The sequence below is a fragment of the Convolutriloba macropyga genome, chromosome 6 (genome assembly GCF_964194025.1).
Source record: "Convolutriloba macropyga chromosome 6, txConMacr16.3, whole genome shotgun sequence".
Taxonomy (NCBI): Eukaryota; Metazoa; Xenacoelomorpha; order Acoela; family Convolutidae; genus Convolutriloba; species Convolutriloba macropyga.
The window spans coordinates 40,132,308-40,155,744 of NC_134473.1; the positions used below are offsets into that span (position 1 = coordinate 40,132,308).

Here is a 23,437-nt window from a genome sequence, read left to right on the forward strand (position 1 = left end):
TACAAAGATTGAGCGCCAATGTGGGGAAACTTTGTTGGAAAATGAAATTGTTGATTAAGATCTACTGCTCCCAATTTTTAATGTCAATTTAAGCAACATGATCATACATTCATTTGCAGGAGTGAAGAAATAACGTGCAAGTCCGAATCAGTTTTTAACTTGAAGTTTGAAAAGCTCGTTCATCCATTCTATTCAATGAATTTTACCATCCATTCTACATCTCTTCATTTGTCTTAGACAAAAATTAGCAAAGTTTGTGCGTTTCCCTTCACAATTTCCGTTCATGAAAAAAGGACAATCGCAGTTAGTTTCACATCGGTTTTACCAATTAACTACCTGTGTTAACCCTTTTTGATCTATACTTAATTTTGGCAAACTTTTTTGTATCTGGTTTCAAATTTCGACATTAGTAGAAGTTTCGGTCCTTTTAAACCTGCAAGGATAAATAGTTAGGCACGTTTTGAAAACTCTAAAAAATCCAAACTCAAAACCAGGAGCGCATTTCTGGAAAATTTGATAGTTTATTGCTTCTTTGTTAACTTTTCTTTGCTGCAAATGAGTTAATTGTCATATCACTGCATATAGATATGGTATAATGTTAGACAGCATATGAGACGAGAAAGCCAACATTCGCCGTGACGACTAAAGAGTTGATTCTGGACAGTCAAAAATATATAATATAAATTTACAACCATTTGTAATTTTCATTCATTATTAATCATCTTTTACAAGGGTTGACAAGTAGCGCGTAATTACCTGTGAGATTTCTCACATGAGCATCACACACATTTGCTGATAGGTAGCATTGCGACAGACAAATTGTATTTCTACCAAATATGGATAACAAAATAATAGTCGGAACAGAAAGTCGGTCAAAATAGAATCATGAGTAGAGAACAACATAACACAACAAGAGTTGGTTGTTTGTCAACAGTCAGCCAGAGAGGATGCCAAGAAAGTAAACTGTCTATATGCAATATAAAACTTGGCTTGAAGAAAGAAAACAAATAACTGCGGCTTTAATTTTTAGTTGAGCATAGCGAAAATAGTTGTACTGATCAAAAGGTCGTCTCAACAACAAGCTGATAAGACAAGAAATAAAACACATCATGTATTATTTTTCAAAATTAAAATTTTGTAGAATTTTGCTATTGTAAATTTGTAGTGGTGGTGGTATGGTAATCTTCGAACATGGTGGTGTAACATTCAATAAAACAACAGACATAACATCAGACAGATAGAGATAACAGATAGATAGTAGATAGATAGATAGATGGCGGCCGACAATGGAGTTAAGAAGAGTAAGATACGAGGAGCAGCAGCAGCAGCGGTACTTCATCACGACAATGAGGTCACGTCACGTCAAACAACCGACCTTCATCATCTTCCCGTATATATAAACATCAACAACAACAATCAAAACACAGCAAGGAAAGAGTAGGAACGGAGGCAGGGGAGGTCACGCGCAGATGGGAATGACTAGAATAATGGGGTGGGGTGCATAAGGTTGTTAGATTTGACAGAGGGTTATTGGTGGGAAAGGGTTCGGCTTAGACAAAAAGTATCACAATGTATATACATGTACGAGTTAAATGCATTCAGTATGTTCCAATTTTGTCAACAGTTTTGTTATGAAATATAATTGACGGCTGCTGTTTTATTTTCGAACTTGCTTTTGCCATAATCCATCTGTTGTTGTTTTTGTCCTCCTTTTGGAACAAACCTCCCAATTAATTCCCCTTGTCGAAGAGTGAGATGAATTAGATGAGCGGAAGAGGACGAGGCGGAGGAGGAGGAGGGGACGGAAGGGGTGGGGGCAGACTAGACTAAGTTGTACTCTTTGAGGTTAAGTTGCAAAATGGTGTCTTTGACGGCGGCGAAAACAAACCGAATATTCTCGGTGTCAGTAGCACAAGTGAAATGAGAGTAAATTATTTTGTCCGCATCCGGATTCAGCTCCACATACATTTTCAAAATGTATTCACGTGCACACACTGCATCTTTCTCTGGACCTGTAACACAGCAATGCAAACCTATAGCTTGAATACCAAACATAACCGACTAAACGTCGGAAGAATTGCTCTTGAACGACTAGTGGGAGCTCTAATCAATTGCAGCCTGCTTCAGTCGGAAGGGGGGGGGGTAGGAAGGGGGAGCCTAAATGAGACTAAAAAGTTCAATAGTGAACTTCAAATAACCACATTAGAGGTTAACATATACCACTATTAAGATTTAAAGTAAAAAATGACACCAGTTTCGGCGCTCTTTTCATTTGACTTTTAGTATTAAATTGCCGCCAATTGAGTTCAGCTGCTTGAAATTGTGATAGAAAGAGAACTTTAGATCACGCGAAACGCAAAAAGTCAAGGGCGTAAAAGTCACTCGAAAAGTCAAAATTGTCAAGCGAAAATTTAGCATAAAAAAGACACACGTTTACAATAATTGCTATGAACTGCGGTCAAGAGCAATTAAACACTTCTCAGCTTTTGTTCACATCGCGGTTAGAAAATAATAGAAATATAACCGTCGACCGTCGGGCGAATTGCTCTCAAACGACCCGCGAGCGTGGGGTGGGGGGTTCAAGCGAGGCGGCTTCAAATCTACAGGTGAATGAGGGTGGACAATGGGAGTGTTGAGGGGGGGGGGGGGTGTGACTGCGGGGGGTCAAATATTGAAGATTAAGAACCGCCCTTCACACCATGAAATTGTCTCATCAAAACAGTTTTGATGAACCGCATTTTTAGAGCACAGTAAAGCTTAGGGCTCTAAGAGCACTTAATGCCATACGAGCGCTAACTATTTATCCCGTTTTTGAGGACGAAAAGTCAAATGGTTCAGACGCAAAATCGGTCAAGACCAGACTAATACAATTGCTACAAACTTCGTCTGAGAGCAATTATCTAACCTGGATCGTACACAAACTAGACCCTGTATTGCTTACACGGATACACTAGTTTCAGGTAAAAAAGGTGAACAGCCCAGTGTCATTAAAATCACAGCACAAAACTTGAATACACACAAAGAACTTAGAGGAGACAAAACAAAGACAAGAACTCGAAAAAGCTTCGCTCACTTTAGACAAATATGAACATAGCTAGCATATCACCAGAAAGTAGCAGCGATAGGTCTATAAACATGCCTCTCTAAAAAATACTTGGTTTAGTAAAGGTAACCTCGTGTTAATTTGGCTAAGAATAATTTGTAACTTATGATGTGCTTCAAAAAACGTCCCTCAAAAACCTCACCTCAACAGATTGATATTACCCGTGAACTTCTACAAATAAAGCAAGAAAAACTCATTTTAACAAAGTAAGCAATACCTAAAATTAGTCACAGAGGTAAGTCATGCATACAAGATGTGCTTAAAATTTATTCAAGAGAAGTCAATCTAATAGGACTGGAGAACGTCAAGCACTCCGAGCAGTAGAAAAATCGCATGCACAAACGGAAAGTGATCACTCTTCCAATAATTTTTGCTGAGAACGCTAAAATCCAGTGATCGGACGGACTGGCCAGGAAAGGACATCTGAAGCCATTTGAAAAAAAAAATGTGGTAGATAAACTCGAAGCGTACCTCACAGGTTTCCGTAAAAATCCCACGATTGATTCCCAAGATCTCCAATAAAAACATAGCCGACAAATTGCCGGAAAATAGCCACCGTTGACCCGCTTGACGCATTGGGATTGAAACAGAAAAAAGAGATAGAAATTGACATAATTTTTCTAAGTGTCAAAGTAATCTTATTTGGTGTAAATTCTGGATGCTGGGTTAAATTCTAAAATTACACTTTGATAACTTTGATAACACTTTGATAACCTAATGCATTATGACTTAATGACCTGGCTTCATATGTTTATCCATTTCTTTTGATTTTGCTCTTTTGACATTGACCGCATTCACTATATTTACGTAATTCAAACGTAAAATAATTTAAAATCTATTCAGTTGAAACTCTGAGTGAAGAAAGACTGAAGTCAGTGTGAAAATCGTCACTTATGTAAAACAAAAAACGTGATCAAAAAGTAAAGCGAATTAAAAAAAACATAGCAGGACAAATCGTGGCGTACATTTCAAAGAATTGAATTTTCATTGACTGAAAAATAAACTAGACCTACAACGGACTATGAGCGAATTGGAAAAATAATTTCGAAAAAAATCAGATGAAAAAATTTTTAAAAATATACAAAATCAAAGTCAAAATGCCGCATGTGAACAAAAAACCACTAGCGAGAAATGGAAAATTGGTTCAAACAAAAAAACTATGCCTAGAATGAGCTCTTAGAGAAAAATCCGATCCAAAAAAGTGAAAAAAAAAACACTAAAAATCAAAATGAAAGCAAACTATTGTTCGAACACCATTTTCTCATTCTATTTTAGATTCTACGCACTTCACATTTAGCCTCATTATCAGATTGCTGCACAAACGCAGCAAATTGTTAAAGGAAAAAGAGCATTGATTGAAAAGAAAAGATAGTGAAAGTTCTGAAATTTATTTTCATTACTGAATTGATGTCAAAATTCAACAATTTTAAATGCTCAAAAATTTGAGTTTGAATGTCAACTTAGAGCATCAGTTAAACCTCAATGTGGCCGTTCATAATCCAGTTTACCAGCGCCATCAAAATAGTTTAAAAATAATTAAAATATCAAACAACTGACCAAAAAATTTAACTACAAAGAGAACCAATAAAAAAAATCGATAATGAGTTCTTGTACAAATTGTGCACAATTGGTCTTATGCATCACTGTTAATAGAAAAAATAAATTAAGAAAAATAATAGGAAGTACTGCAATTCATAGAAATTTCATTCCATAAGTAAAAAAAACTAGAGGGAAAAGTTACTGAGATTTGAGGTTAAGAGGTTTCAACTGATGTTACCGGAGCTCATATAGGTCCCAGGACGCTTTACACTGAAAAACTACCAATAAATTTGGCTCACTTACTTAATGTTAATTAATAAACACAGCCACTTGAGTACAACTGCCTAAAATTCTCAATGAAAGATCAATATAAAAAGTTGGTCGAAAAATCAAACGGTTTTGAGTTCCAGAGCAATTAAACATAGCACCAAGTTCAACGCAATCCTAAATTAAAAAACTGTCCCAAGTAATGTTGTCATAAAAATTCCGAAAAAAGCCGTTAAGTGGTCGGAAAATAGCCACCGTTGACCCGCTCGACGCACATCGGGATTCAACCAGAAAACAAAAAGTGTCAGCAAGTGTTCTATTTTGATGTGCAGTTTCACTCAACCCTAAATCATACACAACTCAACTTCTAAACTGAAGGCTATTAAAACCAATACAAATACCAGCTAGCAACCGCTCTAAAGAAATTTGATATCCTAATGTACTATGACTGGGCTTTATCTGCTCATCTCGTTTCTTTGTGTAATTCAATGAATCAAGAAACTTAAAATCCAACCAGTTGAAACAGTGAATGAGGCGATTCAGGAGCCAAAAGTGAGAGTCGAGGCTTAAAGAAAACAAAAAACGTGATCGAAAAGTGAATCGAACTGAATTAAAAAACAAACTATTGTACCAAACTGCATTAGAAAAAATTACTCATGCTTTGCTAGAGCTTTTGGTGTAAATATTTTCAATACCAAAAAATAATTTGAAGATTTACGCATAAACAAAGGCTCAAGCTTAAAAAAAATTTGCCAACTCAGTTTAGAAAAATTGAAAGTCACAAAAACTAAAAAACGATACTCATTGAACTTTTGTCCAATTCTTTACACTTTCACCTTCAAAACCTAGTATTTATATGTGAAGAACAATTTCATTAACGATTACTAACCACGATTCCATAGTCAAGACCCTGAACTTTCTAGTGGACCCTGAAGATTTAAAAAATTCAGAAACCACGGAAATTTTTTTGAAAAGTTGCGATAATGAGTGATAACAAAAAATTCAAAACCATTATTTTCTTTCTAACTTACTGAAAATTGCGGATTTTACTTAAAAGTCGCTGAAATCTGATATTAATCTCTTAAAAACAATTCTGGTGTCTCCGGAAACTAGGTAGTAACCAAAGATCATACCCTGAACAAGTTTTATTTGATGCGCAATATCAGAAACCTACAAAAATGACAAAAAATTCAAGATGTAAATTTTTCATAAAAGTCGCGCAAAAATTAGAGATCTTAATTTTATTTTAAAAAAATTTAATGGTCTCTAGACACGAAGCGGATTTTCAAAACAGAAAAGTTTCACCGGCTCTTGAAGATAGAAAACCTCGGAAAACGACAAAGGCTTAAATAAAATTTGCAAAAATATCTTTGCGGGTTTCAAATTGGTATTATAAAAAGTACTCAAAAAACGGACATAAGAAAAATTAGGGCTGGAAAAAGACCTATACAAACTTTGTCACACGTCAATTAGAGACTAATCTAAGAAAAAATTAATTATGACCTTTTCAGTTATTGAAAATGACCACTGAATATTTAATTTAGCCTAGCCCTTCAAAGCAGCTTCAGCAATTTGAGAACTTCAGCAACACTAAAAACAGCATAGAACCTTGATGAAACTTGATGCCCACTGTTCATTACATGTTCATCCCGTTTTGAAAGCTCAAATAAAGAAAAAATGCGTGAACTTAAAAAACAATGCAGGACAGGTCCAGAATTAAAATCCAAAGAATTGAACTAACTAGGGACCTGACAATCAACATTTTTCTGATAAAATGAAACTAAACGCATCGTCTATGACATTTCACCAAACACGTGATCTAACACGCGCAAAAATAAACAAAATTCTTAAACACTTGAATTTTTATTCTCCAAAAATTAAAGTTAAATACAATAATTTAAACACCATATAAATATTGAGACTATGCGTCCTTACAAAGAATACACAATGCAAACCTTGTCAAAATCAATGACGAACAAAGCAAAAAACGCAAAAAGGCACAAATTTGCCAAAAAGTCTTGAGAATTGGTGGCCTCGAACACTAAAACATATTGCTAAATCCTTAATCAACATATCAACATATCTCAAATCCTTAAGCGTAATATACAACCTCAGAAGTAATAAAACACCCATCCGCAAGTCCGGTAGTGAAAACGGGACAAAAAACGAATTAATTCATAACTAAAAATTTCAGCAAAAACGCTTTTCAGAAACAAATGGTAACTAAGTAAAAAAAAACAATCGCTAAAAGTTGAAGCTGATAAAATTGAAGACAATTAAGCCGCACTAGCAGCCCAATGAGAACTATTTTCAGAGTAAGTGACAAGACTACAAGTAGATCAACAGGCGAGATTAAAAAAGCCACTATTTTTTTTTTGAAAAAATGTTTAAAAGTCTAAACTAGTGTAAAAAACATAAACCGACAAATGTCGGAAGAACAGCTCTTGAACGACAAGCGAGACAATTCAGGGGCTATAGCCTAGATAAATTTTTTTATGGGTGCAAAAAACTTTTCCCCGACGGGCTTCGAACCTCAGACCTCCAGATCCACAACGAGACGCACTAACCAATGAGCTACGACTCTCTTACCTCTGATATTCTGCAACGGATTTTATATAAGCAACAAGCTTTACTTCGGAGCAATACAGATCACTCAAAAATGAAGAACGAAAGCGTGAAAAAGTCACTTGAGAAGTCAAAGAATGTTCTAGAAGAAAAGCGCAAAATGGTCAAGCGAAAAATTTGTATAAAAAAGACACACACGTTTACAATAATTGCTATGAACTTCGTTCAAGAGCAATTAATCAACACTATGAACTCAGGTCTATTATTATTCATGTATCCAATAGATAACAATTACAATTAATGATACTAAGTTAAAAGACAAAAAAGGGAAAAATAAAAAAGGGCAGAAACTCAAAAATTCCACTAATATTTCATGAAAACAATTTAAGTAAAAAATCACAAAAAGATATGAAGCTAATGAACTAGAAACATTTAAATCGAATTTTTGAGCCTTATTAGCAACCAATGCCTGATGATGAGATTGAGTTATATAACAACAAAATTTGCTAATTAGAAAAAAACACAAATTTGTAAATAGTTTTTGAGATCCCAATGACAGGTAAATCCCAATCACACGTAACTTTTTTAAGAATATCGAGATCCCTTTAAAAGCATCATTCCTTTGCTCTACAACTTGAGATACCAAGTTCTGATTTTAAAAAGTTCATTGGAGTCAAACTACAGCCGTGTAAAATTTTACATGAGTGCTGAAGCATGTCGATCAAAAATGAGCTTTAAAAAATCTTTAAAATCATTTGCAACCTATCCGTCTTATTTCATGAGAGTTTATGTGACCAACGGTTTCAGCAGCTAATTGCTGTATTATCATTATCTTTACCATCATAGTCGGGGAAATATTCGACGAGGTGGGAGTAGAGGATCTTCTCCTCCAGGAGGTCCTTCTTGTTGAGGAAGAGAATGACAGATGAGTTCTGGAACCATGGATATGCGATTATTGTGCGGAACAGCGCCTTGCTCTCTTCCATACGGTTCTAAACATAACACATGTCAATACTATTGTAACTACTACCAATATCAACACATTTACGAACGCAGGTTATATTCAGAACAACAAACAAATTATTTATCAATTGGAACTGAAGACTTATACCAGCTCGAGGTTTGAATGGATCTCACGTTGAATAAATGACTTAAATTTCAACTTGCCGGACAGTCTATTGAAGTTCCTATTATTTTGGGTCCTTGGTTCCATTTCAGATAGCGAAAATTATTACTATTACCAGAAAACTAATTCTAAAAAGAAATTGGCGATGGCATCGAATGAATCATCTAAACAAAATTACACATTATCACAAACATGAAGCGCGAATATACGAAAAGCGTAGCACATACAGTAAAAACATCTGGGGTCATGATTATATGGAACATCTGTAGGCTCGAACTAAAAAAACTTAAACATACAGCACCGCAAGAATTACAAAAGCAGAATACAAGTAACATATTAGCTCATAAGGATATTTTTTCAAATGTAAGTTCTCTGACCTCTGTCGTCAAAGCGCCAATTATGACGTAAAAGTCGCACTTTTCGAAAGAATTTTAAGTAACGTATCAAATGCAAGGGAATAGCAATTAGCTAAAGGAAGCCATTCAGCACTGCATATCAGAGCTACATCGTGGTATGAAACAGATAGGAAATACAATTTGTAAAGGTGACACAATTTTTCAGACATTGATATATATGCAATGATATCGACTATGATAAAGTTCTAAGTTGACAATGATACAGATTTGAACAGCTGCTTGTGAGCCCAGATCAGAAGGTCTCTTGTTACTCAGCTGTTCCCTAAGGACACCACGAAAAGACTAGGAAACAAAATAGCTCCCTCGTACAGAAAATAAATATTTCCGATTACGCAACTCGTTAGTGAGAAATACCAACTTTATGTTAAAACAGAGATCTTAGGGTGCTTTAACCCAGGTGCAGGATACAACGCCCAAGGGATCTGCTTCTGTTCAACAAAGTCTTACTTAAAAAACATAACCAACTAACGTCGGGCGAATTGCTCTCAAATGACCGGCGAGTGGTTGCCCACGTCAGTAGATAGCAACGGTTTAGTGAGGCTAACTTTAGCTTAATTGAAGGGGCGTGAGGCGAGCACAGCGGGGGGTGGGGTGCACTGTGGCGGGGCATGGGGTAAACAGTGGGGGAGGGGGCAATGGGAGGAGGGTTTTTTGGCTGCCTTACGGCCTGAAAAATGTGCAAGGGTGCTGATTGGCGAGGGGGCGGGAGTAAAGTGAGAGGGGGGCTATGTGGTGTTGGGGGGGGGGCTGTTGGGGGGTCAAACTCGAAGAACCGCCCTACACACCATAAATATAAGTCTCCAAAACAGGTTCTATGAATCGCATACTTGGAGACTAGTGAGCTGAAAGTCTCTAAGAGAACAATGCCCGCTGGGCGCTACCTGTTTATCCCGTTTGAGGACGAAAAGTCAAATGGGTCAGATAAAAAATTTAATAAAAAACAGCCGGCAGATGACCGGAAAATAGAAAATAGCCGCGATAGACGTTTGTGTCCTTTCATGGAATAATTGAACTGTCATTTTTATCAGACACATACGCTTTATAAGGAAAAAGCCCTTACAGAGCTTTTCAAAGTTAATATTCGATATCAAAAACTCAAGACTCTAATACCCAAGAATTAGGGCATATATGTTTGACACAATTTAGATGCACATTATTGATCTTGAACTAGTAACTCTTCAAAAAACTTAAAGTTCAATAAGTGAGTTCAGAAGTCATCTTTTTTGAGTGAGATAAGTCATGCAATTGACCTAAAAGCAAATGACGTCATGCGCACAAATTTTAACTGCAAAGTAATAGAAGTCAGAGAAATTGAAAAAGTCAATGGTCGCAAGAATCATCGATGGAGACGACGAACTTAAAAACATAGCAGGACAATTCCTGACGTACAATTCAAAGAATTTTCATTGACTAAACAAAGCAACTAGATCTAGAACGGACTACGAGTCAATTGAGAGAACAATTTCTTAAAATATCAGATAAAAAAAACAAAAAAAGAATCAATGTCAAAATGCCAAAAGTGAACAAAAAACCACTAGCGAGAAAGCGAATTTTCAGTAATGTATTTCTTTACCGACTTCAAAAAATCAAGTAAATGAGTGAACAGATATTCAAAAAAACATAGCAGGACAAGTTCTGAAATAAAATCCAAAGAATTGAATGAAAAACTTAGAGGTACTCTACCGGACCAGCAGATGCCAGCCAAAACGCAAACAAAATCATCTCAAAGTTGAGAAACTAAAACAATCAAACAAGCTAAACAAAAATATACTCATTGGTAAAACTCTTGAAGCTTTTAACAGGAAAGAAAAAATGATCACTTTACATATACCTATTTCAAAAAAATGTTCAAAACCAATTTTTGTCTCTTAAATCGGCCCAGGATTATATCTGTAAACCTGATAAGTTTCATTGGCCCTTGAAGATCGATTAACTCAAAAAATGACAGAAATTTTTTTAAAAGAAATCAATTAAAATTTTTTTAGTGAAAACTTGCTGAAACCGTAATACTCATATCTTCAGAATCAATTCCGTGTCTCCAGAGGCTATCCAGCAACCCAATTCCAAACCTTTCATTGGCTGAAAGATCGATAGGCAACAATTTTTTAGAAAAAACTTTAAAAATCAAAATTAGAAATTTGCTCTGTTAAATTTTGAAAACCATTCCATTGCCCCTAGAAACTATGCAATAACATACTATCAAAACCTGAAGGAGGTTACCTGGCTACTGAGGAAAGAAACTGAAAAGACAAATGTTTTCAAAAAACTTGAAATTACAAAAAATTTCTCAATTTCGAAAGATTAAATTGTTGAAAACAATTCCATTGACACTAGCAACCATGCAATAACTGTCTATCAGACCATTAAATAGGTTTGATGGCACTTGAGCATGGACAAATATCAAAAATTGACAAAAATTGTAGGGAAACTTAAATTGCAGATTTTATCACAGAAATGCTAAAATTCGAGACATTAAAATGCTGAAAACCATCCGATTGTTACTAGAAACTAGGCAGTACCCTATTATGAAACCTTAAAGGAGATTCCTTTGAGATCCTTTTCCGGCCACTGAGGCAGGAAAATTCAAAAAATGACAAAAATTTTCAATTTGAAAAAAATTGCAAAAATTGGTACCATTTTGCGTTTTTGTGTTTCTAGTACCAAAACATATAGCTCATAAAATGGTCGTAACAAGTAATTTTGTCTCTCAAAATACCTTCATAAACTTCATGAAAAACTTCATCCTAAGACTAACCGAACAAAAAAACTCCAAAAAATCACAAAAACATGCATGAAAAATTGCACCATTTTGAGCCCAAAACTCCTAAAAATGGCATTTTAGCCTTAAATAAAGGCCATTCCAGACGCTTCCAGATTGCTTAATGTCCGCTGGGCTTTACCTGTTTATCCTGTTTTGAAAGATAAAAGTCATTGAAAAATGTGTGAAAATATCTTAAAAAAACACAGCGCCCCAATACAATTCAAATTCTTTGAATTGTAGCAAACCACGATGTCCTCAATAATAGCCGCTATCGCTTCGCGGCTATTAAAAAAGAGCGACAGGACTAATATAATTGCTACAAACTTCGTTTGGGAGCAATTAAACATAATAAATATAGCTAGGAGCGCTCGCACTGCAGCTCATTTAGCTCGCAATACTGCTCATGCGTTTTAACCACAAAAAAACAAGAATAGTTGGTAAAAGTTGGGTGCCTTTCACTTTTAGCGTCCGATTTGCCTGAGCTCCGGGTTCTCAGATCGCTTTTGGTTCACGTATTCTAAGATATACTGACTGCAATCTTCCTTGCCAAAAAATCACGTGACTAACTTATTTGCACAAATAATTCAACATTAAGGTTCAATAAGCTCTCCCTCTTATAACTGCTCTACATCGAGTACAAGATTTGACAATTGTTACGAAACATGTACTTCTCTAATGAGACGACAACTCTTCGCGAAGTATGCCATCTGTTGCAAAATTTCATCATCCATTATACTTAAAATTTACAAATTTTGTCAAATAGGGCGAAGAAGGGCCAGGCTTAAGAACAGCAAGTCGATATGCTCAAAGGCTGGATGAAAACTGAGCTTGGTTATTATAGTGATTGACATAATAAATTATCAACTAATGACACCAATCTTAGCAATACATTATTCGCTATCCAAAAGTTATTGCAATGGATTGTGAGCAAATCCCTAATCTATCTCTCATAGAGTCAGTCATTGCTGAAATAAGTTGACCACTTGGCCAACACTTCAGCCAAATTTCATAGAAGCCACGTCTGATTAGGGCACGCCAATGTGTTGATGGTTATATAGAGGAAATGGTTACCATTAGTGGGTAGGGGTACTAACTTCGTTGTCTGATTCGGCTAAAACTTGGTCATATTCTGAAAGAGCAGCTAGGAACATGATTGAGGTGACGTTCTCGAAGCAGTGGATCCACTTCCTCCGCTCACTCCGCTGTCCACCCACATCCACCATGCGGAAAGTGATGTTCTCAATCAGAAAAGTGTACTCCACTATGCCCGTTGTCGGCACCCGCGCACGCAACACATCCTGCTCTGTGGGCACGTAGTCCCCACAGCTTATTCTGTCTATACTGCTCAAGTAACTGAAACACCAACCAGCACAATTAAGCCGAGCAGCAAACACAACATTACTGACTCAAGCTGGGCGAATCGAATCGTGCAAGTGGCTAGCTTAGGGTTATGCAAGCTATCATCACTGGGTAATCGAGTTGGGAACAAAATTGTGTGTGTGTGAGTGGTACAAATCTACTAAACTTGCTTTCCACGCCATGAATTTAAGCAGTTTCGGAGAAGATAAACAGCTTCACTTCAGTTTCCTAGAATCTTACTCTTAGAGACTGGTAATTATCAAAAATCACTGAAAATCGAATTGATTCCCGCGCTTGCGCTCTGCCAGTTTATCCCGTTCCTCTCGACGAAAAGTCAAATAGGTCCAACAGGACCTAAATAATCGCTACAAAATTGATTGAAGAGCTTTTTATAACTATCTAACTTAAGCCTACTGGAAACGTCTGATAACGTAGCTTGTATGTCAAGTTCCTTTTTGAAGCGAACTCTTATGCTCGAAAGATAAGTTTTCCGAGCTTAAAAAATTGTTCAAACGCAAACTTTTTTGTCAAAAAAATAGAGCTTTTACTCTAGGTAATCCCTAAAATGAACAACAGTGCTCGAAGAATACTTAAATTGTCTGTTTAGATCAAATGGGAGTCAGCTTGAACGAGCTTGATATGTCTGGTAACGTGAATACTGAATAGCATTCCACAATGTTTATTTACGTTAAACAAAACGTTAACAATTTTTTATTTTATTTCTATCGCTGTTCTGTTAGAGCAGAGGTGACAACACTAACTAGTGTGATGAATCAGGGAGCTGGTACTCTCTTCGTCTGTCGTAGGCCTCCTTGATCCCACTGTCACTCCAGAGGGCCTTGATGGCCAGCACATGTTTACTCTCCAGACGCACACTCGTGTCGTTGGCCGCGTTCACGCTACGGATCAGCTCCGCGTGCTCCTATGGATCAAATGACGCCACATTAACATCGCAAACACAATTGCAATCTAACTGTTGATAATAACTGACGATCAAACAATTTATAATTAAAACATATCAATCGGAAGTTGAGCGGGCAACCAACCTACAAATTCCTGCAATTCTACAAAACCCAAAAATTCCGAAACGAATTAGATTCAGAACTTGTTCGAAATAAATGGTTGATTTTACACCCCGATGCTGCGTACCTTTCTAAATTCATTGAATTGCAAAATGGACATTTCAAAATTTTGACGCTTTATTGGGGCCTTCTATGGACGGCAGTGACAATAATGCCACAATTTAAAAATCAACACCTTAGTCGTGGAGAAGTGACGGAATGCCGCCATTCATTTTCGATGCGAATCTATTAAATGCCCTCCTAATCCACAAAATTTCAGTTTTAATTTCAGTCTAACTGGCATTTTGTAAACTAAACGACGAAATCAGACACTAACCAAGGAACACAGACCTACTCAACAAATTTTTTCACTACTTTTTTCTGTTTTGCAAAAAAATAGGCCTCGTGGACAATAGACTATTTTTCTAATTTTGAAAAATTGAACTAAATTCCCTTACTGTCACCGTTGTCCAAACGCTTGCAACTAATCTCAGAACCTAGGTAGTTAAAAATGACATTTTTGAGTAAATTAACTTAATTAAAAAAAGCGGCGAAATGTTCACACCATGCTCGCGATTGGCAGATATCGACCTGATTGTATTTTCACATCAATCATAACAATTTATCTCTGGCATCATATTTCAACAATTTTTATGCGAATTAAGCATGATGAAACAAAGAGACACTTAAAGAGAAGCCAAATTAATTCAACCAAAACGTAAAGTTGCAACCAAAAAAAATCCGGTGGTAATTGAAAAAAATAGCAGGGCAAGTCATGAACTTTTATCTCGCAGAAGTGAACCCGATATCTGGCTTGGCTTTATACTCGGCATCATATGTCTTCAATGACCGCAATAAATCTTATGGTTTGAGAACCCCATAACCCTTGAAGGATCTTATGTATTTTTCGAACACCTTCAAATGCAAAAATGGAAACAAGCAAAGCAGAGAAGCTCACTTAATCGTTTTCTAACAGGTATGTGCCTTAAAACAACCAGTTCAGTATTATTTTCTTAAAAAATTCTCGTTGTAACAAAAGACAAAGTTCATAAAAATTAGAAGAATTTTTAGTTACAAAACCAAATACTTTGTATATGACAAAAATTGCACAGAAAAAACGATTAAAGAACTTCTGAAATTTTTTTGAACACAGTGAGTACAATAAAATCAACAATACTAGTGTTAACAATTTTTACATATTTTAGCAAAATTGACGATATTTTCAGCAAAAATTCCGGAAAATGTGAATAAAAACAACGCAAAGAGGGAATGTTCACAAAAATGTAAACCACGGTAACTCGCTCTAGAAAACTGTGATGGTTTCATATAAACATCAAGAAACTTAGAAGTTTTCTTTATTAAAGTTTCGAAGAACAAAAGAAGAACTTACCTGACGAACTTTGTTGCTATGTCGATAATTAATGGCCACAAAACTAAACTCAATTCTAACTTTGTTTTGGCGCTATCATTATCTTATTGACCTAACATTCATATGTCAGAAGTAAATTTTCCCACCAACAGAAAGCTGATTCTAACATCCACCGACCTCCAACTAATGAACTCGATTGTATCTAGTATGATTCTCATGGCAAGTTGATGAAAATAGAAAATCATCTCCGGGATTCGGAAATAAGATCTATTCACATGTCAAGCAAGTAAACTAATTTTAGCTAATCTAAATTTTATCAGAAAGACCACAATTTGGATCTACAGAATGCAGGACCAGCTACTGCGTGGATTATGTCTTTTGTGGCGAAATGCCGCGCAGAGAAGGAAGTGGACAAGATTAACACCGATGGTACTGTAAAGGACCTACAGCTAACCAACCTCTTTCTTAGTATGTTGGGGCAAGATGCAATTATTAAACTTAGGAGCCTAATTAGTCCTAGGAACTTAAGAGACACTCCGTATAAAGACATCAGATTGACGATTCCAAATTATATTTCTCCTAAAGAGAGAGTAGTAACGGCAGAAAGAGCTAAATTTCTGTCCGTATTACAAGGTGTAGGGGAGTCAGATAACGATTTCCTAGCACGTCTTAGAGATGAAGCACGCTATTGTGACTTCGAAGAACTCAAAACAGCGGCCAACCCCGAAGAGGGGAGTCAAATAACGATTTCCTAGCACGTCTTAGAGATGAAGCACGCTATTGTGACTTCGAAGAACTCAAAACAGCGGCCAACCCCGAAGAGGAGTTGGTAAAAATAAAGTTTATCTCAGGTTTGAGGGACCCTGAGGCAAAATTTAGGCTACTAGAAAACAAAACCAGCAATGTCGGTTACTTAAATGACCGAGAGCTTACAGTTCAGAAGTCAAGCAATGGCTTTTCCAAGTTCTTCATCAGGTAATATGCCTTTTACTGTGAAAGAAGAAGTTGGGTTCAACTTCAAAAAGACCTTTCGAAAACCAAATGAAAAATTTACGGCTAATAAAAGCAACAACATGTGCACTAGGTGTGGATGTAAGCCACATTCTAGTAGACCCTGTCCAGCGCTAAGTAAAAAATGCAACACCAGTGAAAAGGTGGGATACTTCTCAAAAATGTGTAGAAGCAAACCCCAACCAAATTCAGGTTAAGTATAATAAACAGAATAACTTTTGCGAAGAAGAAAACAATTCTTCAGAGCAAGCATCTCCATCATCGGAGATGGAAAAGTTTCATACTAAAGAACAAATCTTTAGCATGTCTGGGACGTTGGAATATAACTCAATAAATAATTGCAAAGTAAAAATGCAGGTAGACACAGGTGCAGATAGCACAGTGATATCAACAAAAATATGGACTGAGCTTGGTAAACCTCAGTTGGATGGTAAGGTAAGACATCTCGAAGCTTATGATGGTCATCAAATAACGCTTCTGGGATCACTTACTTGTGACGTTGAGTGAAACGGAAGCAGGCTCGCACAATAACAACTAGCAGTCTGATAAAGAATTTGGACTAATTGGTAGAGACCTTCTACCCAAGCACGGTGTGAACATCACAACCGAGCACCTACTTGCTGTAAAGGGTTACAAAGCTCATGTGAAGCTGATACCAGGATTACATCCAATGTTCTGCAAAGCCAGAAAAATATCTCTACCACTTCAAGACAAGGTCACAGAGAAGCTGGAAAGGATGGTCAGACAGCGCATCCTTGATCCGGTACAGCAAAGAGTCACTAATGCATCTCCAGTGGTGTGGCAGAGAACGAAGAGTGGAGAATAGAGACTTTGCGTGGACTTAAAAGTGCATATCAATGGCAAGGTGATGGATGAGGACTACCCAATACCAGACATGGAGACAATCTTTCACAACCCACGTGGGGCCTCATACTTTGGCAAAATTGACCTCTCAGATGCCTACAATCAAATTGAAATTGACGGAGAGGCAAAAGATATATGCACAATCAGCACATCTCCGGGACTGTTCAAGATGTGCCGACTACCTCAGGGATTGAAAAACTCTTCTTCAATCTTCCAGAATTGCATCGAATCAACACTCAAAGGAATCAAAGGTGTTGTGATCTTTCAAGACGATGTGTTGGTCCATGGAACTACCAAGGAGCAGTTCGACAAGAGAATGCTTGCAGTCAAGAGTCGACTACGCGAGAAAAACTTTACTATTAATGAGACAAAGTCTAACTCAAAACCAGTCGAAAGCGTTAGCTTTTTGGGATACTCCATTTCAAAGGAGGAAATAGCACCAGATCCCAAAAATGATGAAATAAAAAAAATGCAAAAGCACCAACTAACAACAAACAACTCGAATAGTTTGCTGGGCTAGCAAATTTTTACGAAGAATGATTCCTGATTTTGCAACAAAAATGCTACCCTTAAATAACATGAGAAATACCGATTTCTCATGGGGCAAAAAGCAACAAAAAGCTTTTGAAGACATAAAAATGAATTATGTGCTAACCCACTTGTACAGCCATTTAGTTTACAAAAAGAAGCAACAGTTACTACTGAAGCCTCTGAAAAAGCCATTGGCGGGGTTCTTTCGCAAGAAGGACATCCAGTCATATATGTATCGAGGAAGTTGACTCCAGCGGAGCAAAACTACTCGATCATAGAGCCGGAAGCACTGGCCATTGTGTTTGTGGTCACAAGATTGAGGCAACTCCTTCTTGGAAGACAATTTGCCCTACAGACGGACAACAAACCACTCAAATATCTCTTTGCACCAGACGAAGAGATCCCGAAGACAGCATCAGCTAGAATCACAAGATGGGCAATAGCTCTAGTGGGCTTCGATTTTGAGTTGAAGTACACAACAGGAGAGCAGATACTCCATGCAGATGCTTTGTGCTTCGAGCGGAATGGATTTTGACGAAGACTAATCCGACAACGATCGAGTGTGCTTCGCAATCAATAACAACTACTTCGCTCAGAGTGAGTTGGTGACCCAAGCAGAAATCAAAATTGAACCTGGAACAAACAGACTCTTCCAGGACATAATGAAACGAAACAAACGCGGCAATTGGAAACAATGTTGAGAAGCGGAAAAAGAATTCGATCAACACAAAGATGCACTGACCGTACACAACGGAATTATCTTCAGAGGTGTTGTTCCTTTCATTCCACCTAAACTACGACACTTGGTTTTGGCAAAAGCGCACGAGACACAACCTGGGAAGAATGCAACTAAGGAATCAGTCAGAATGATAGCATTGTGGCCTGGCAATACCCAGGACGTTCAACATTTTGTCAGTAAATGTAAGAATTGTCAAATGAACAGGCCTAGCCTAGGAAAAACAGTCTACGTGGCCAGAGGCGTACGTTTGGGAACGGCTCCACATGGACTGGGGTTATGTTAAGGACCAAGGCAATATCTTTGTAACTGTTGACGCGGATTCTGGCTTGATTTAAGCTTTCCCCGCGGGAAATAAAACATCAGAAACAGTTAAAGTATATCTTAGTCAAATCTTTGCAAGATTCGGAATACCAAAAACTTTAGTATCAGATAATGGTCCTGAAATTGTAAGTGGTGACCTTAAACAGTGGTGTGAATCACTGGGAATTAAAAAAATGGAATAACCCGTCTATCATCCAAGAGCTAATGGACTAGCTTAAAGGGCAGTTCAGACAGTGAAGCTGGCACTTCAAGCATGGAGTCGCGATCTTAATGTGTCATTTGGAGCATTACTGCAAAGGGTACTGATCGCAACACTTCAAAGACGAGGAGCAAAACTCCAGTTGAACTCCTGTTGGGACGCAGAGTGAGACTACCGGCAATAGCACATTTCGACTGGTGCGAACCCACACTATTCAAGGCCAACAAAAAGACAAAGACAGTTCCTGCTACCTTCATCATCAGGAAGGGCTTGAACACTTCTTTCATACAGGACTATTCTAGTGAGCGACAACCAAATTACGAGACTAGAAGAGGAAAATGTGAAAACCGAACCAGCAGTGGAGGAGACCACAGAAGTTGGACCTTTACATCAGGATGAAGCTTCTGCAGCCACATCAGCTGCAGAGCACCAACAACCCGAAGCACCAGAGCCTTCACGAACATCAACAAGAAACGGAAGACAACCCGACAGAATTGGAGACCTATACCCACAAACTTGCTTAAAAAAGGAGGGATGATGTGATGGTTTCAAAGAAACATCAAGAAACTTAGAAGTTTTCTTTATTAAAGTTCCAAAGAACAAAAGAAGAACTTACCTGACGAACTTTGTTGCTATGTCGACAAGTAAAGGCCACAAAATTAAACTCAATTCTAATTTTGTTTTGGCGCTATCATTATCTAATTGACCTATCAATCATATGTCAGAAGCAAATTCTCCCACCAACAGAAGCCTGATTCTAACATCCACCGACCTCCAACTAATGAACTCGATTGTATCTAGTATGATTCTCATGGCAAGTTGATGAAAATAGAAAATCATCTCCGGGATTCGGAACTAAGATCTATTCACATGTGAGTCAAGTAAAATATTTTTTTAGCTAATCTAAATTTTCTCTGTATAATTTTGCATAGATAACTACATAAATACGAGCTAATTTTTGTATATTTTCAGTTCCCAATTTAATTCAAAATTCAACTTAATGAATTCTTTTGACCTGTGTTATCGACCACGACAAAAACGAAATTCAAAAAAATCTTTCTAAATTCCATATTCTACTATGGACGAGCTTTTTAATGATACCACTCACATTTCTCTACGATGAACAAAAAATCGGATGGCCAAAATTGCCTGAACAAAAAACCCATTTGAGTATATGGTTCCTCCTTCCCACAAGTGGGGTCGGAACAATAAGAAGCGTACATAACAGTAATAATTCATCAAATGTTCCTTAAAAACAAGCTAAAAAACGAGGAAAAACAAACATACACCGACTAACAAATTGACTCTACCAATAATGACGATGAAGTCCCCCTGGACATTGAGAAGTGAATCAAACGTCATCAAAAGTGAATCAAACTCCTAGCAAGGCCATAATGCAGTAATGGGAGAACAATGTAAACTGTCAGTTAAAACTATTTTGACTGTGAATGATAGACAAACTAAATCTGTCTATCAATCTCTATAGATGAGATTAGTCTCCTAGATGACTGATGATAAGAGAAACATTAGAGTTAAACTTTGATGCTAGTACGATGTTGTTTGTATTTGCCAATAACATGTGTGATTATATAGTTAGGGATACTCACGTAGTTCTCATTGTTGGCGTAGGAAATGTTGAGGGTCCTCATGGCACTGCACATACTGGACATTGCGACAAAGATGTTGTTGTGGATAATATTGATTAAAGCTTTTCGGTCTTCTTCACTGTAGCCCTGTAAATCACAATACATTTCTCATAACTTCCCATTTCGCACGAAAATTGACGAGGTGCAAAATAACTTTGAAATAGGCATAAGAATACAAAGTAACTTGAAAATAGGCATAAGAATACTAACTCAAATTTCAGAAGCAAAAAAGTAAATTTAGCGCTTTTTTGAAATGTAAAATCCATTTTGCATCTTATTAAACAAAATTTTACTCCAATCACTAGATTTTATAAATGGGTCACAACAAATAGCAAAGAGAACGCTGTTGACAGAGGCGTTTGATGTTATAGGGCACATACCTTTCCGTGGATGATGCGCATCTGTTTAATGAATGTGCTTTTGCCCGACTCTCCCGTGCCGAGGAGCAGCAGTTTCAGCTCCCTGCGGGCGTCGCGCTTGTCCTTGCGCAACTGTTTTTCGATTTCGGCATTGATGCGCTTGGACTCTTTGGCCTCTTCGCTGAGGCAGCAACTCATGCTGATCTCTCAACACAACAACCACACAATCCAATGTTGTGAAGCTGCTTCCAATGAGGCCGCCGCTATTCTAGGGAAGATTTGAAGCTGAAATGCATATAATTTTTTAACGGGTTTGTATCAATTATTAACTTCAATTTCGCAGCAAAATTTGTACGATAGTTTGTTTTCGAAACTGCAAAAAGCCTCTTAATTTATTTGAGCCTCTTTGGTTACATAAAATTCAGTGATATAAAATTCAGGAGTAATTTTGTGATAAATGTTCTCCTGCACCCTGTGAAAAAGAAATTTTCGCATTGTTCATAACACATGGACACTCGACATAAGAGAGTAAAGGTCCATTGATTCATTTTCTTTCACTTGTCCATCCGAAATAATCGTGAAATTTTATTTCCCTACTTCAACAAACAGTCAGACGCTAGTGCAACCAAGGCATGCTTTACCGAAGGCTGAACCTGTTGTACACTTACGTGTCTATCGAGTAGTGTCCCCAAGTTTAGGGGCCAACATTGGACTGGAGTTCGAATAGTTCTCCACTGTTCTCGCACAATGTAACACACAGTCGTTGGAAAGCCAAGCCTCCAACAAAATATTTTCTGATGAAACTTATGAGGGCAAGATACAAAAATACCTGAAATATAGAAAGCACCCTTGAAAACCATTTCAATCGCATCACATAATAAATTGAAGTCCTGAAGTAAACATATCCAACGGCTCTTGTACCTAGAACAGGTTCCAACCTCGCCTTGTTGTAAAGTTTGTGGGAGCTTCTTTAGCGCTAGTTTTTCAACAACTGCTTTGGAAATATATTTTGCCATAGCAATCAGTACGATAAAAAAAGTCTCGGTACTATCCAACCTCATGATAGAAAATTGTTTAACGGGATATCTGAAAGAAATATCCATAATTTGAGCTTTAGATATCTGATGAATCCTAAAATTTTCTTTCTTCGGATAATAATAATAATAAAACAGAATTTAGGAATAAATCCATGGGTTATACATTAACCCCAGTTTGTGTCGTTCAGTCTATTAGATAACAAAAATTCAGTTTTTTCACGTTCTTGCAGTTGTTGCACCCATACATAATTCGCCAAGATCATTCGCCAAGGATGTGACAAATGAGATCACAAACAGAATTTACCTCTTTAAGGGTTCCACCGAAGCTCACGCTGGATCAAAAATACCTGTTAATGCCTAGAATTCCAGGTTAGTACGGATATATATGATCTACTACTTGGTGTAGAAACAAAGTGAATTTTTTTGAGAAAAAATTCAGTTCTCTGGGCGGCTTACTGTTTCCACATATATATGTACTAAAGTGCCTCGCAAGCAAACACCAGCAAATGTGACACATGACGACGAGCGATCAAGATATACATTTTTTTTTAATCTATTATGTTTCGCACCCCCCTCCCCGTGTTTTTAGGATCCCCAGTTACAAATTATATGTTATTATATAGCACGTTACTATGTAAGAAATGGCACGTTGTTGTTGTTGTTGGGGATTCGCAGCGGGCAGGGCTGATTTATGCCCAGTTGTTATAATAGAGTCCATTTATTTCTGCATACATGGCAGTCGCAAAAGGTTTGCCAAGTACAGATGCTCTTATCGCAAAATCGTTTATTGACAAACTCCCTCATTAGGTTTATCAGTCTCTTCTTGAGTCCATAAGGTCTACTGAATTCAACATATTTCACTAATCGGTTTGCGAGTCTGCAGTTTTGGAAGGTGAATTCGCTTCTAGCTTTTTTCGTTCGTTTTTTGTAGCCGAAAGACTTCCTTTGTGCGTCCATTGGCGCTGGTGAGGTCAGGTAGTTCGATGCAGTGCGAGCTTTCATGCATGACTTTTGCAAGTAGAAGTAGGTCGTTCACTTGGAGAAACATAGGCAAGGGGAGAATGTTGAGCAGCCGAAGGTGACTATGTAATTCACTCCTTTGTTTCCCGTGATCCATTTCACTGCTTTCTTCTGAAAGCGTTCGAGGTTTTGTAGCTCGCTTCG

The 23,437-nt window shown here is 37.3% G+C and overlaps 1 protein-coding gene across 1 annotated transcript; it reads right to left on the reverse strand.

Annotated features, from left to right (window-relative positions):
* Positions 1-492: 492 nt before the first annotated feature.
* On the reverse strand, positions 493-22,084 carry LOC142341680 (guanine nucleotide-binding protein subunit alpha-11-like). The gene is made up of 7 exons (XM_075392828.1): positions 21,905-22,084; positions 21,258-21,521; positions 20,839-20,964; positions 13,898-14,058; positions 12,872-13,130; positions 8,313-8,466; positions 493-2,012 (listed from the first exon to the last, which is right to left on the reverse strand). The coding sequence occupies exons 2-7, from the start codon at positions 21,432-21,434 to the stop codon at positions 1,822-1,824; spliced, it is 1,068 nt and encodes a 355-aa protein (XP_075248943.1). The 5' UTR covers positions 21,435-21,521; positions 21,905-22,084; the 3' UTR covers positions 493-1,821.
* Between the last annotated feature and the right edge of the window lie 1,353 nt (positions 22,085-23,437).

Bases quoted from the DNA above. Each gene is read 5' to 3' on its own strand.
- LOC142341680 (XM_075392828.1), bottom strand. From the start codon at position 21,434: ATGAGTTGCTGCCTCAGCGAAGAGGCCAAAGAGTCCAAGCGCATCAAT. The intron at 8,467-12,871 runs GTTAGTACCCCT...TGTTATGTTTAG, and splicing joins TAGCCGAATCAGACAACGAA to AACCGTATGGAAGAGAGCAA. The intron at 2,013-8,312 runs GTAAAGATAATG...GCTGTGTTACAG, and splicing joins ATATTTCCCCGACTATGATG to GTCCAGAGAAAGATGCAGTG.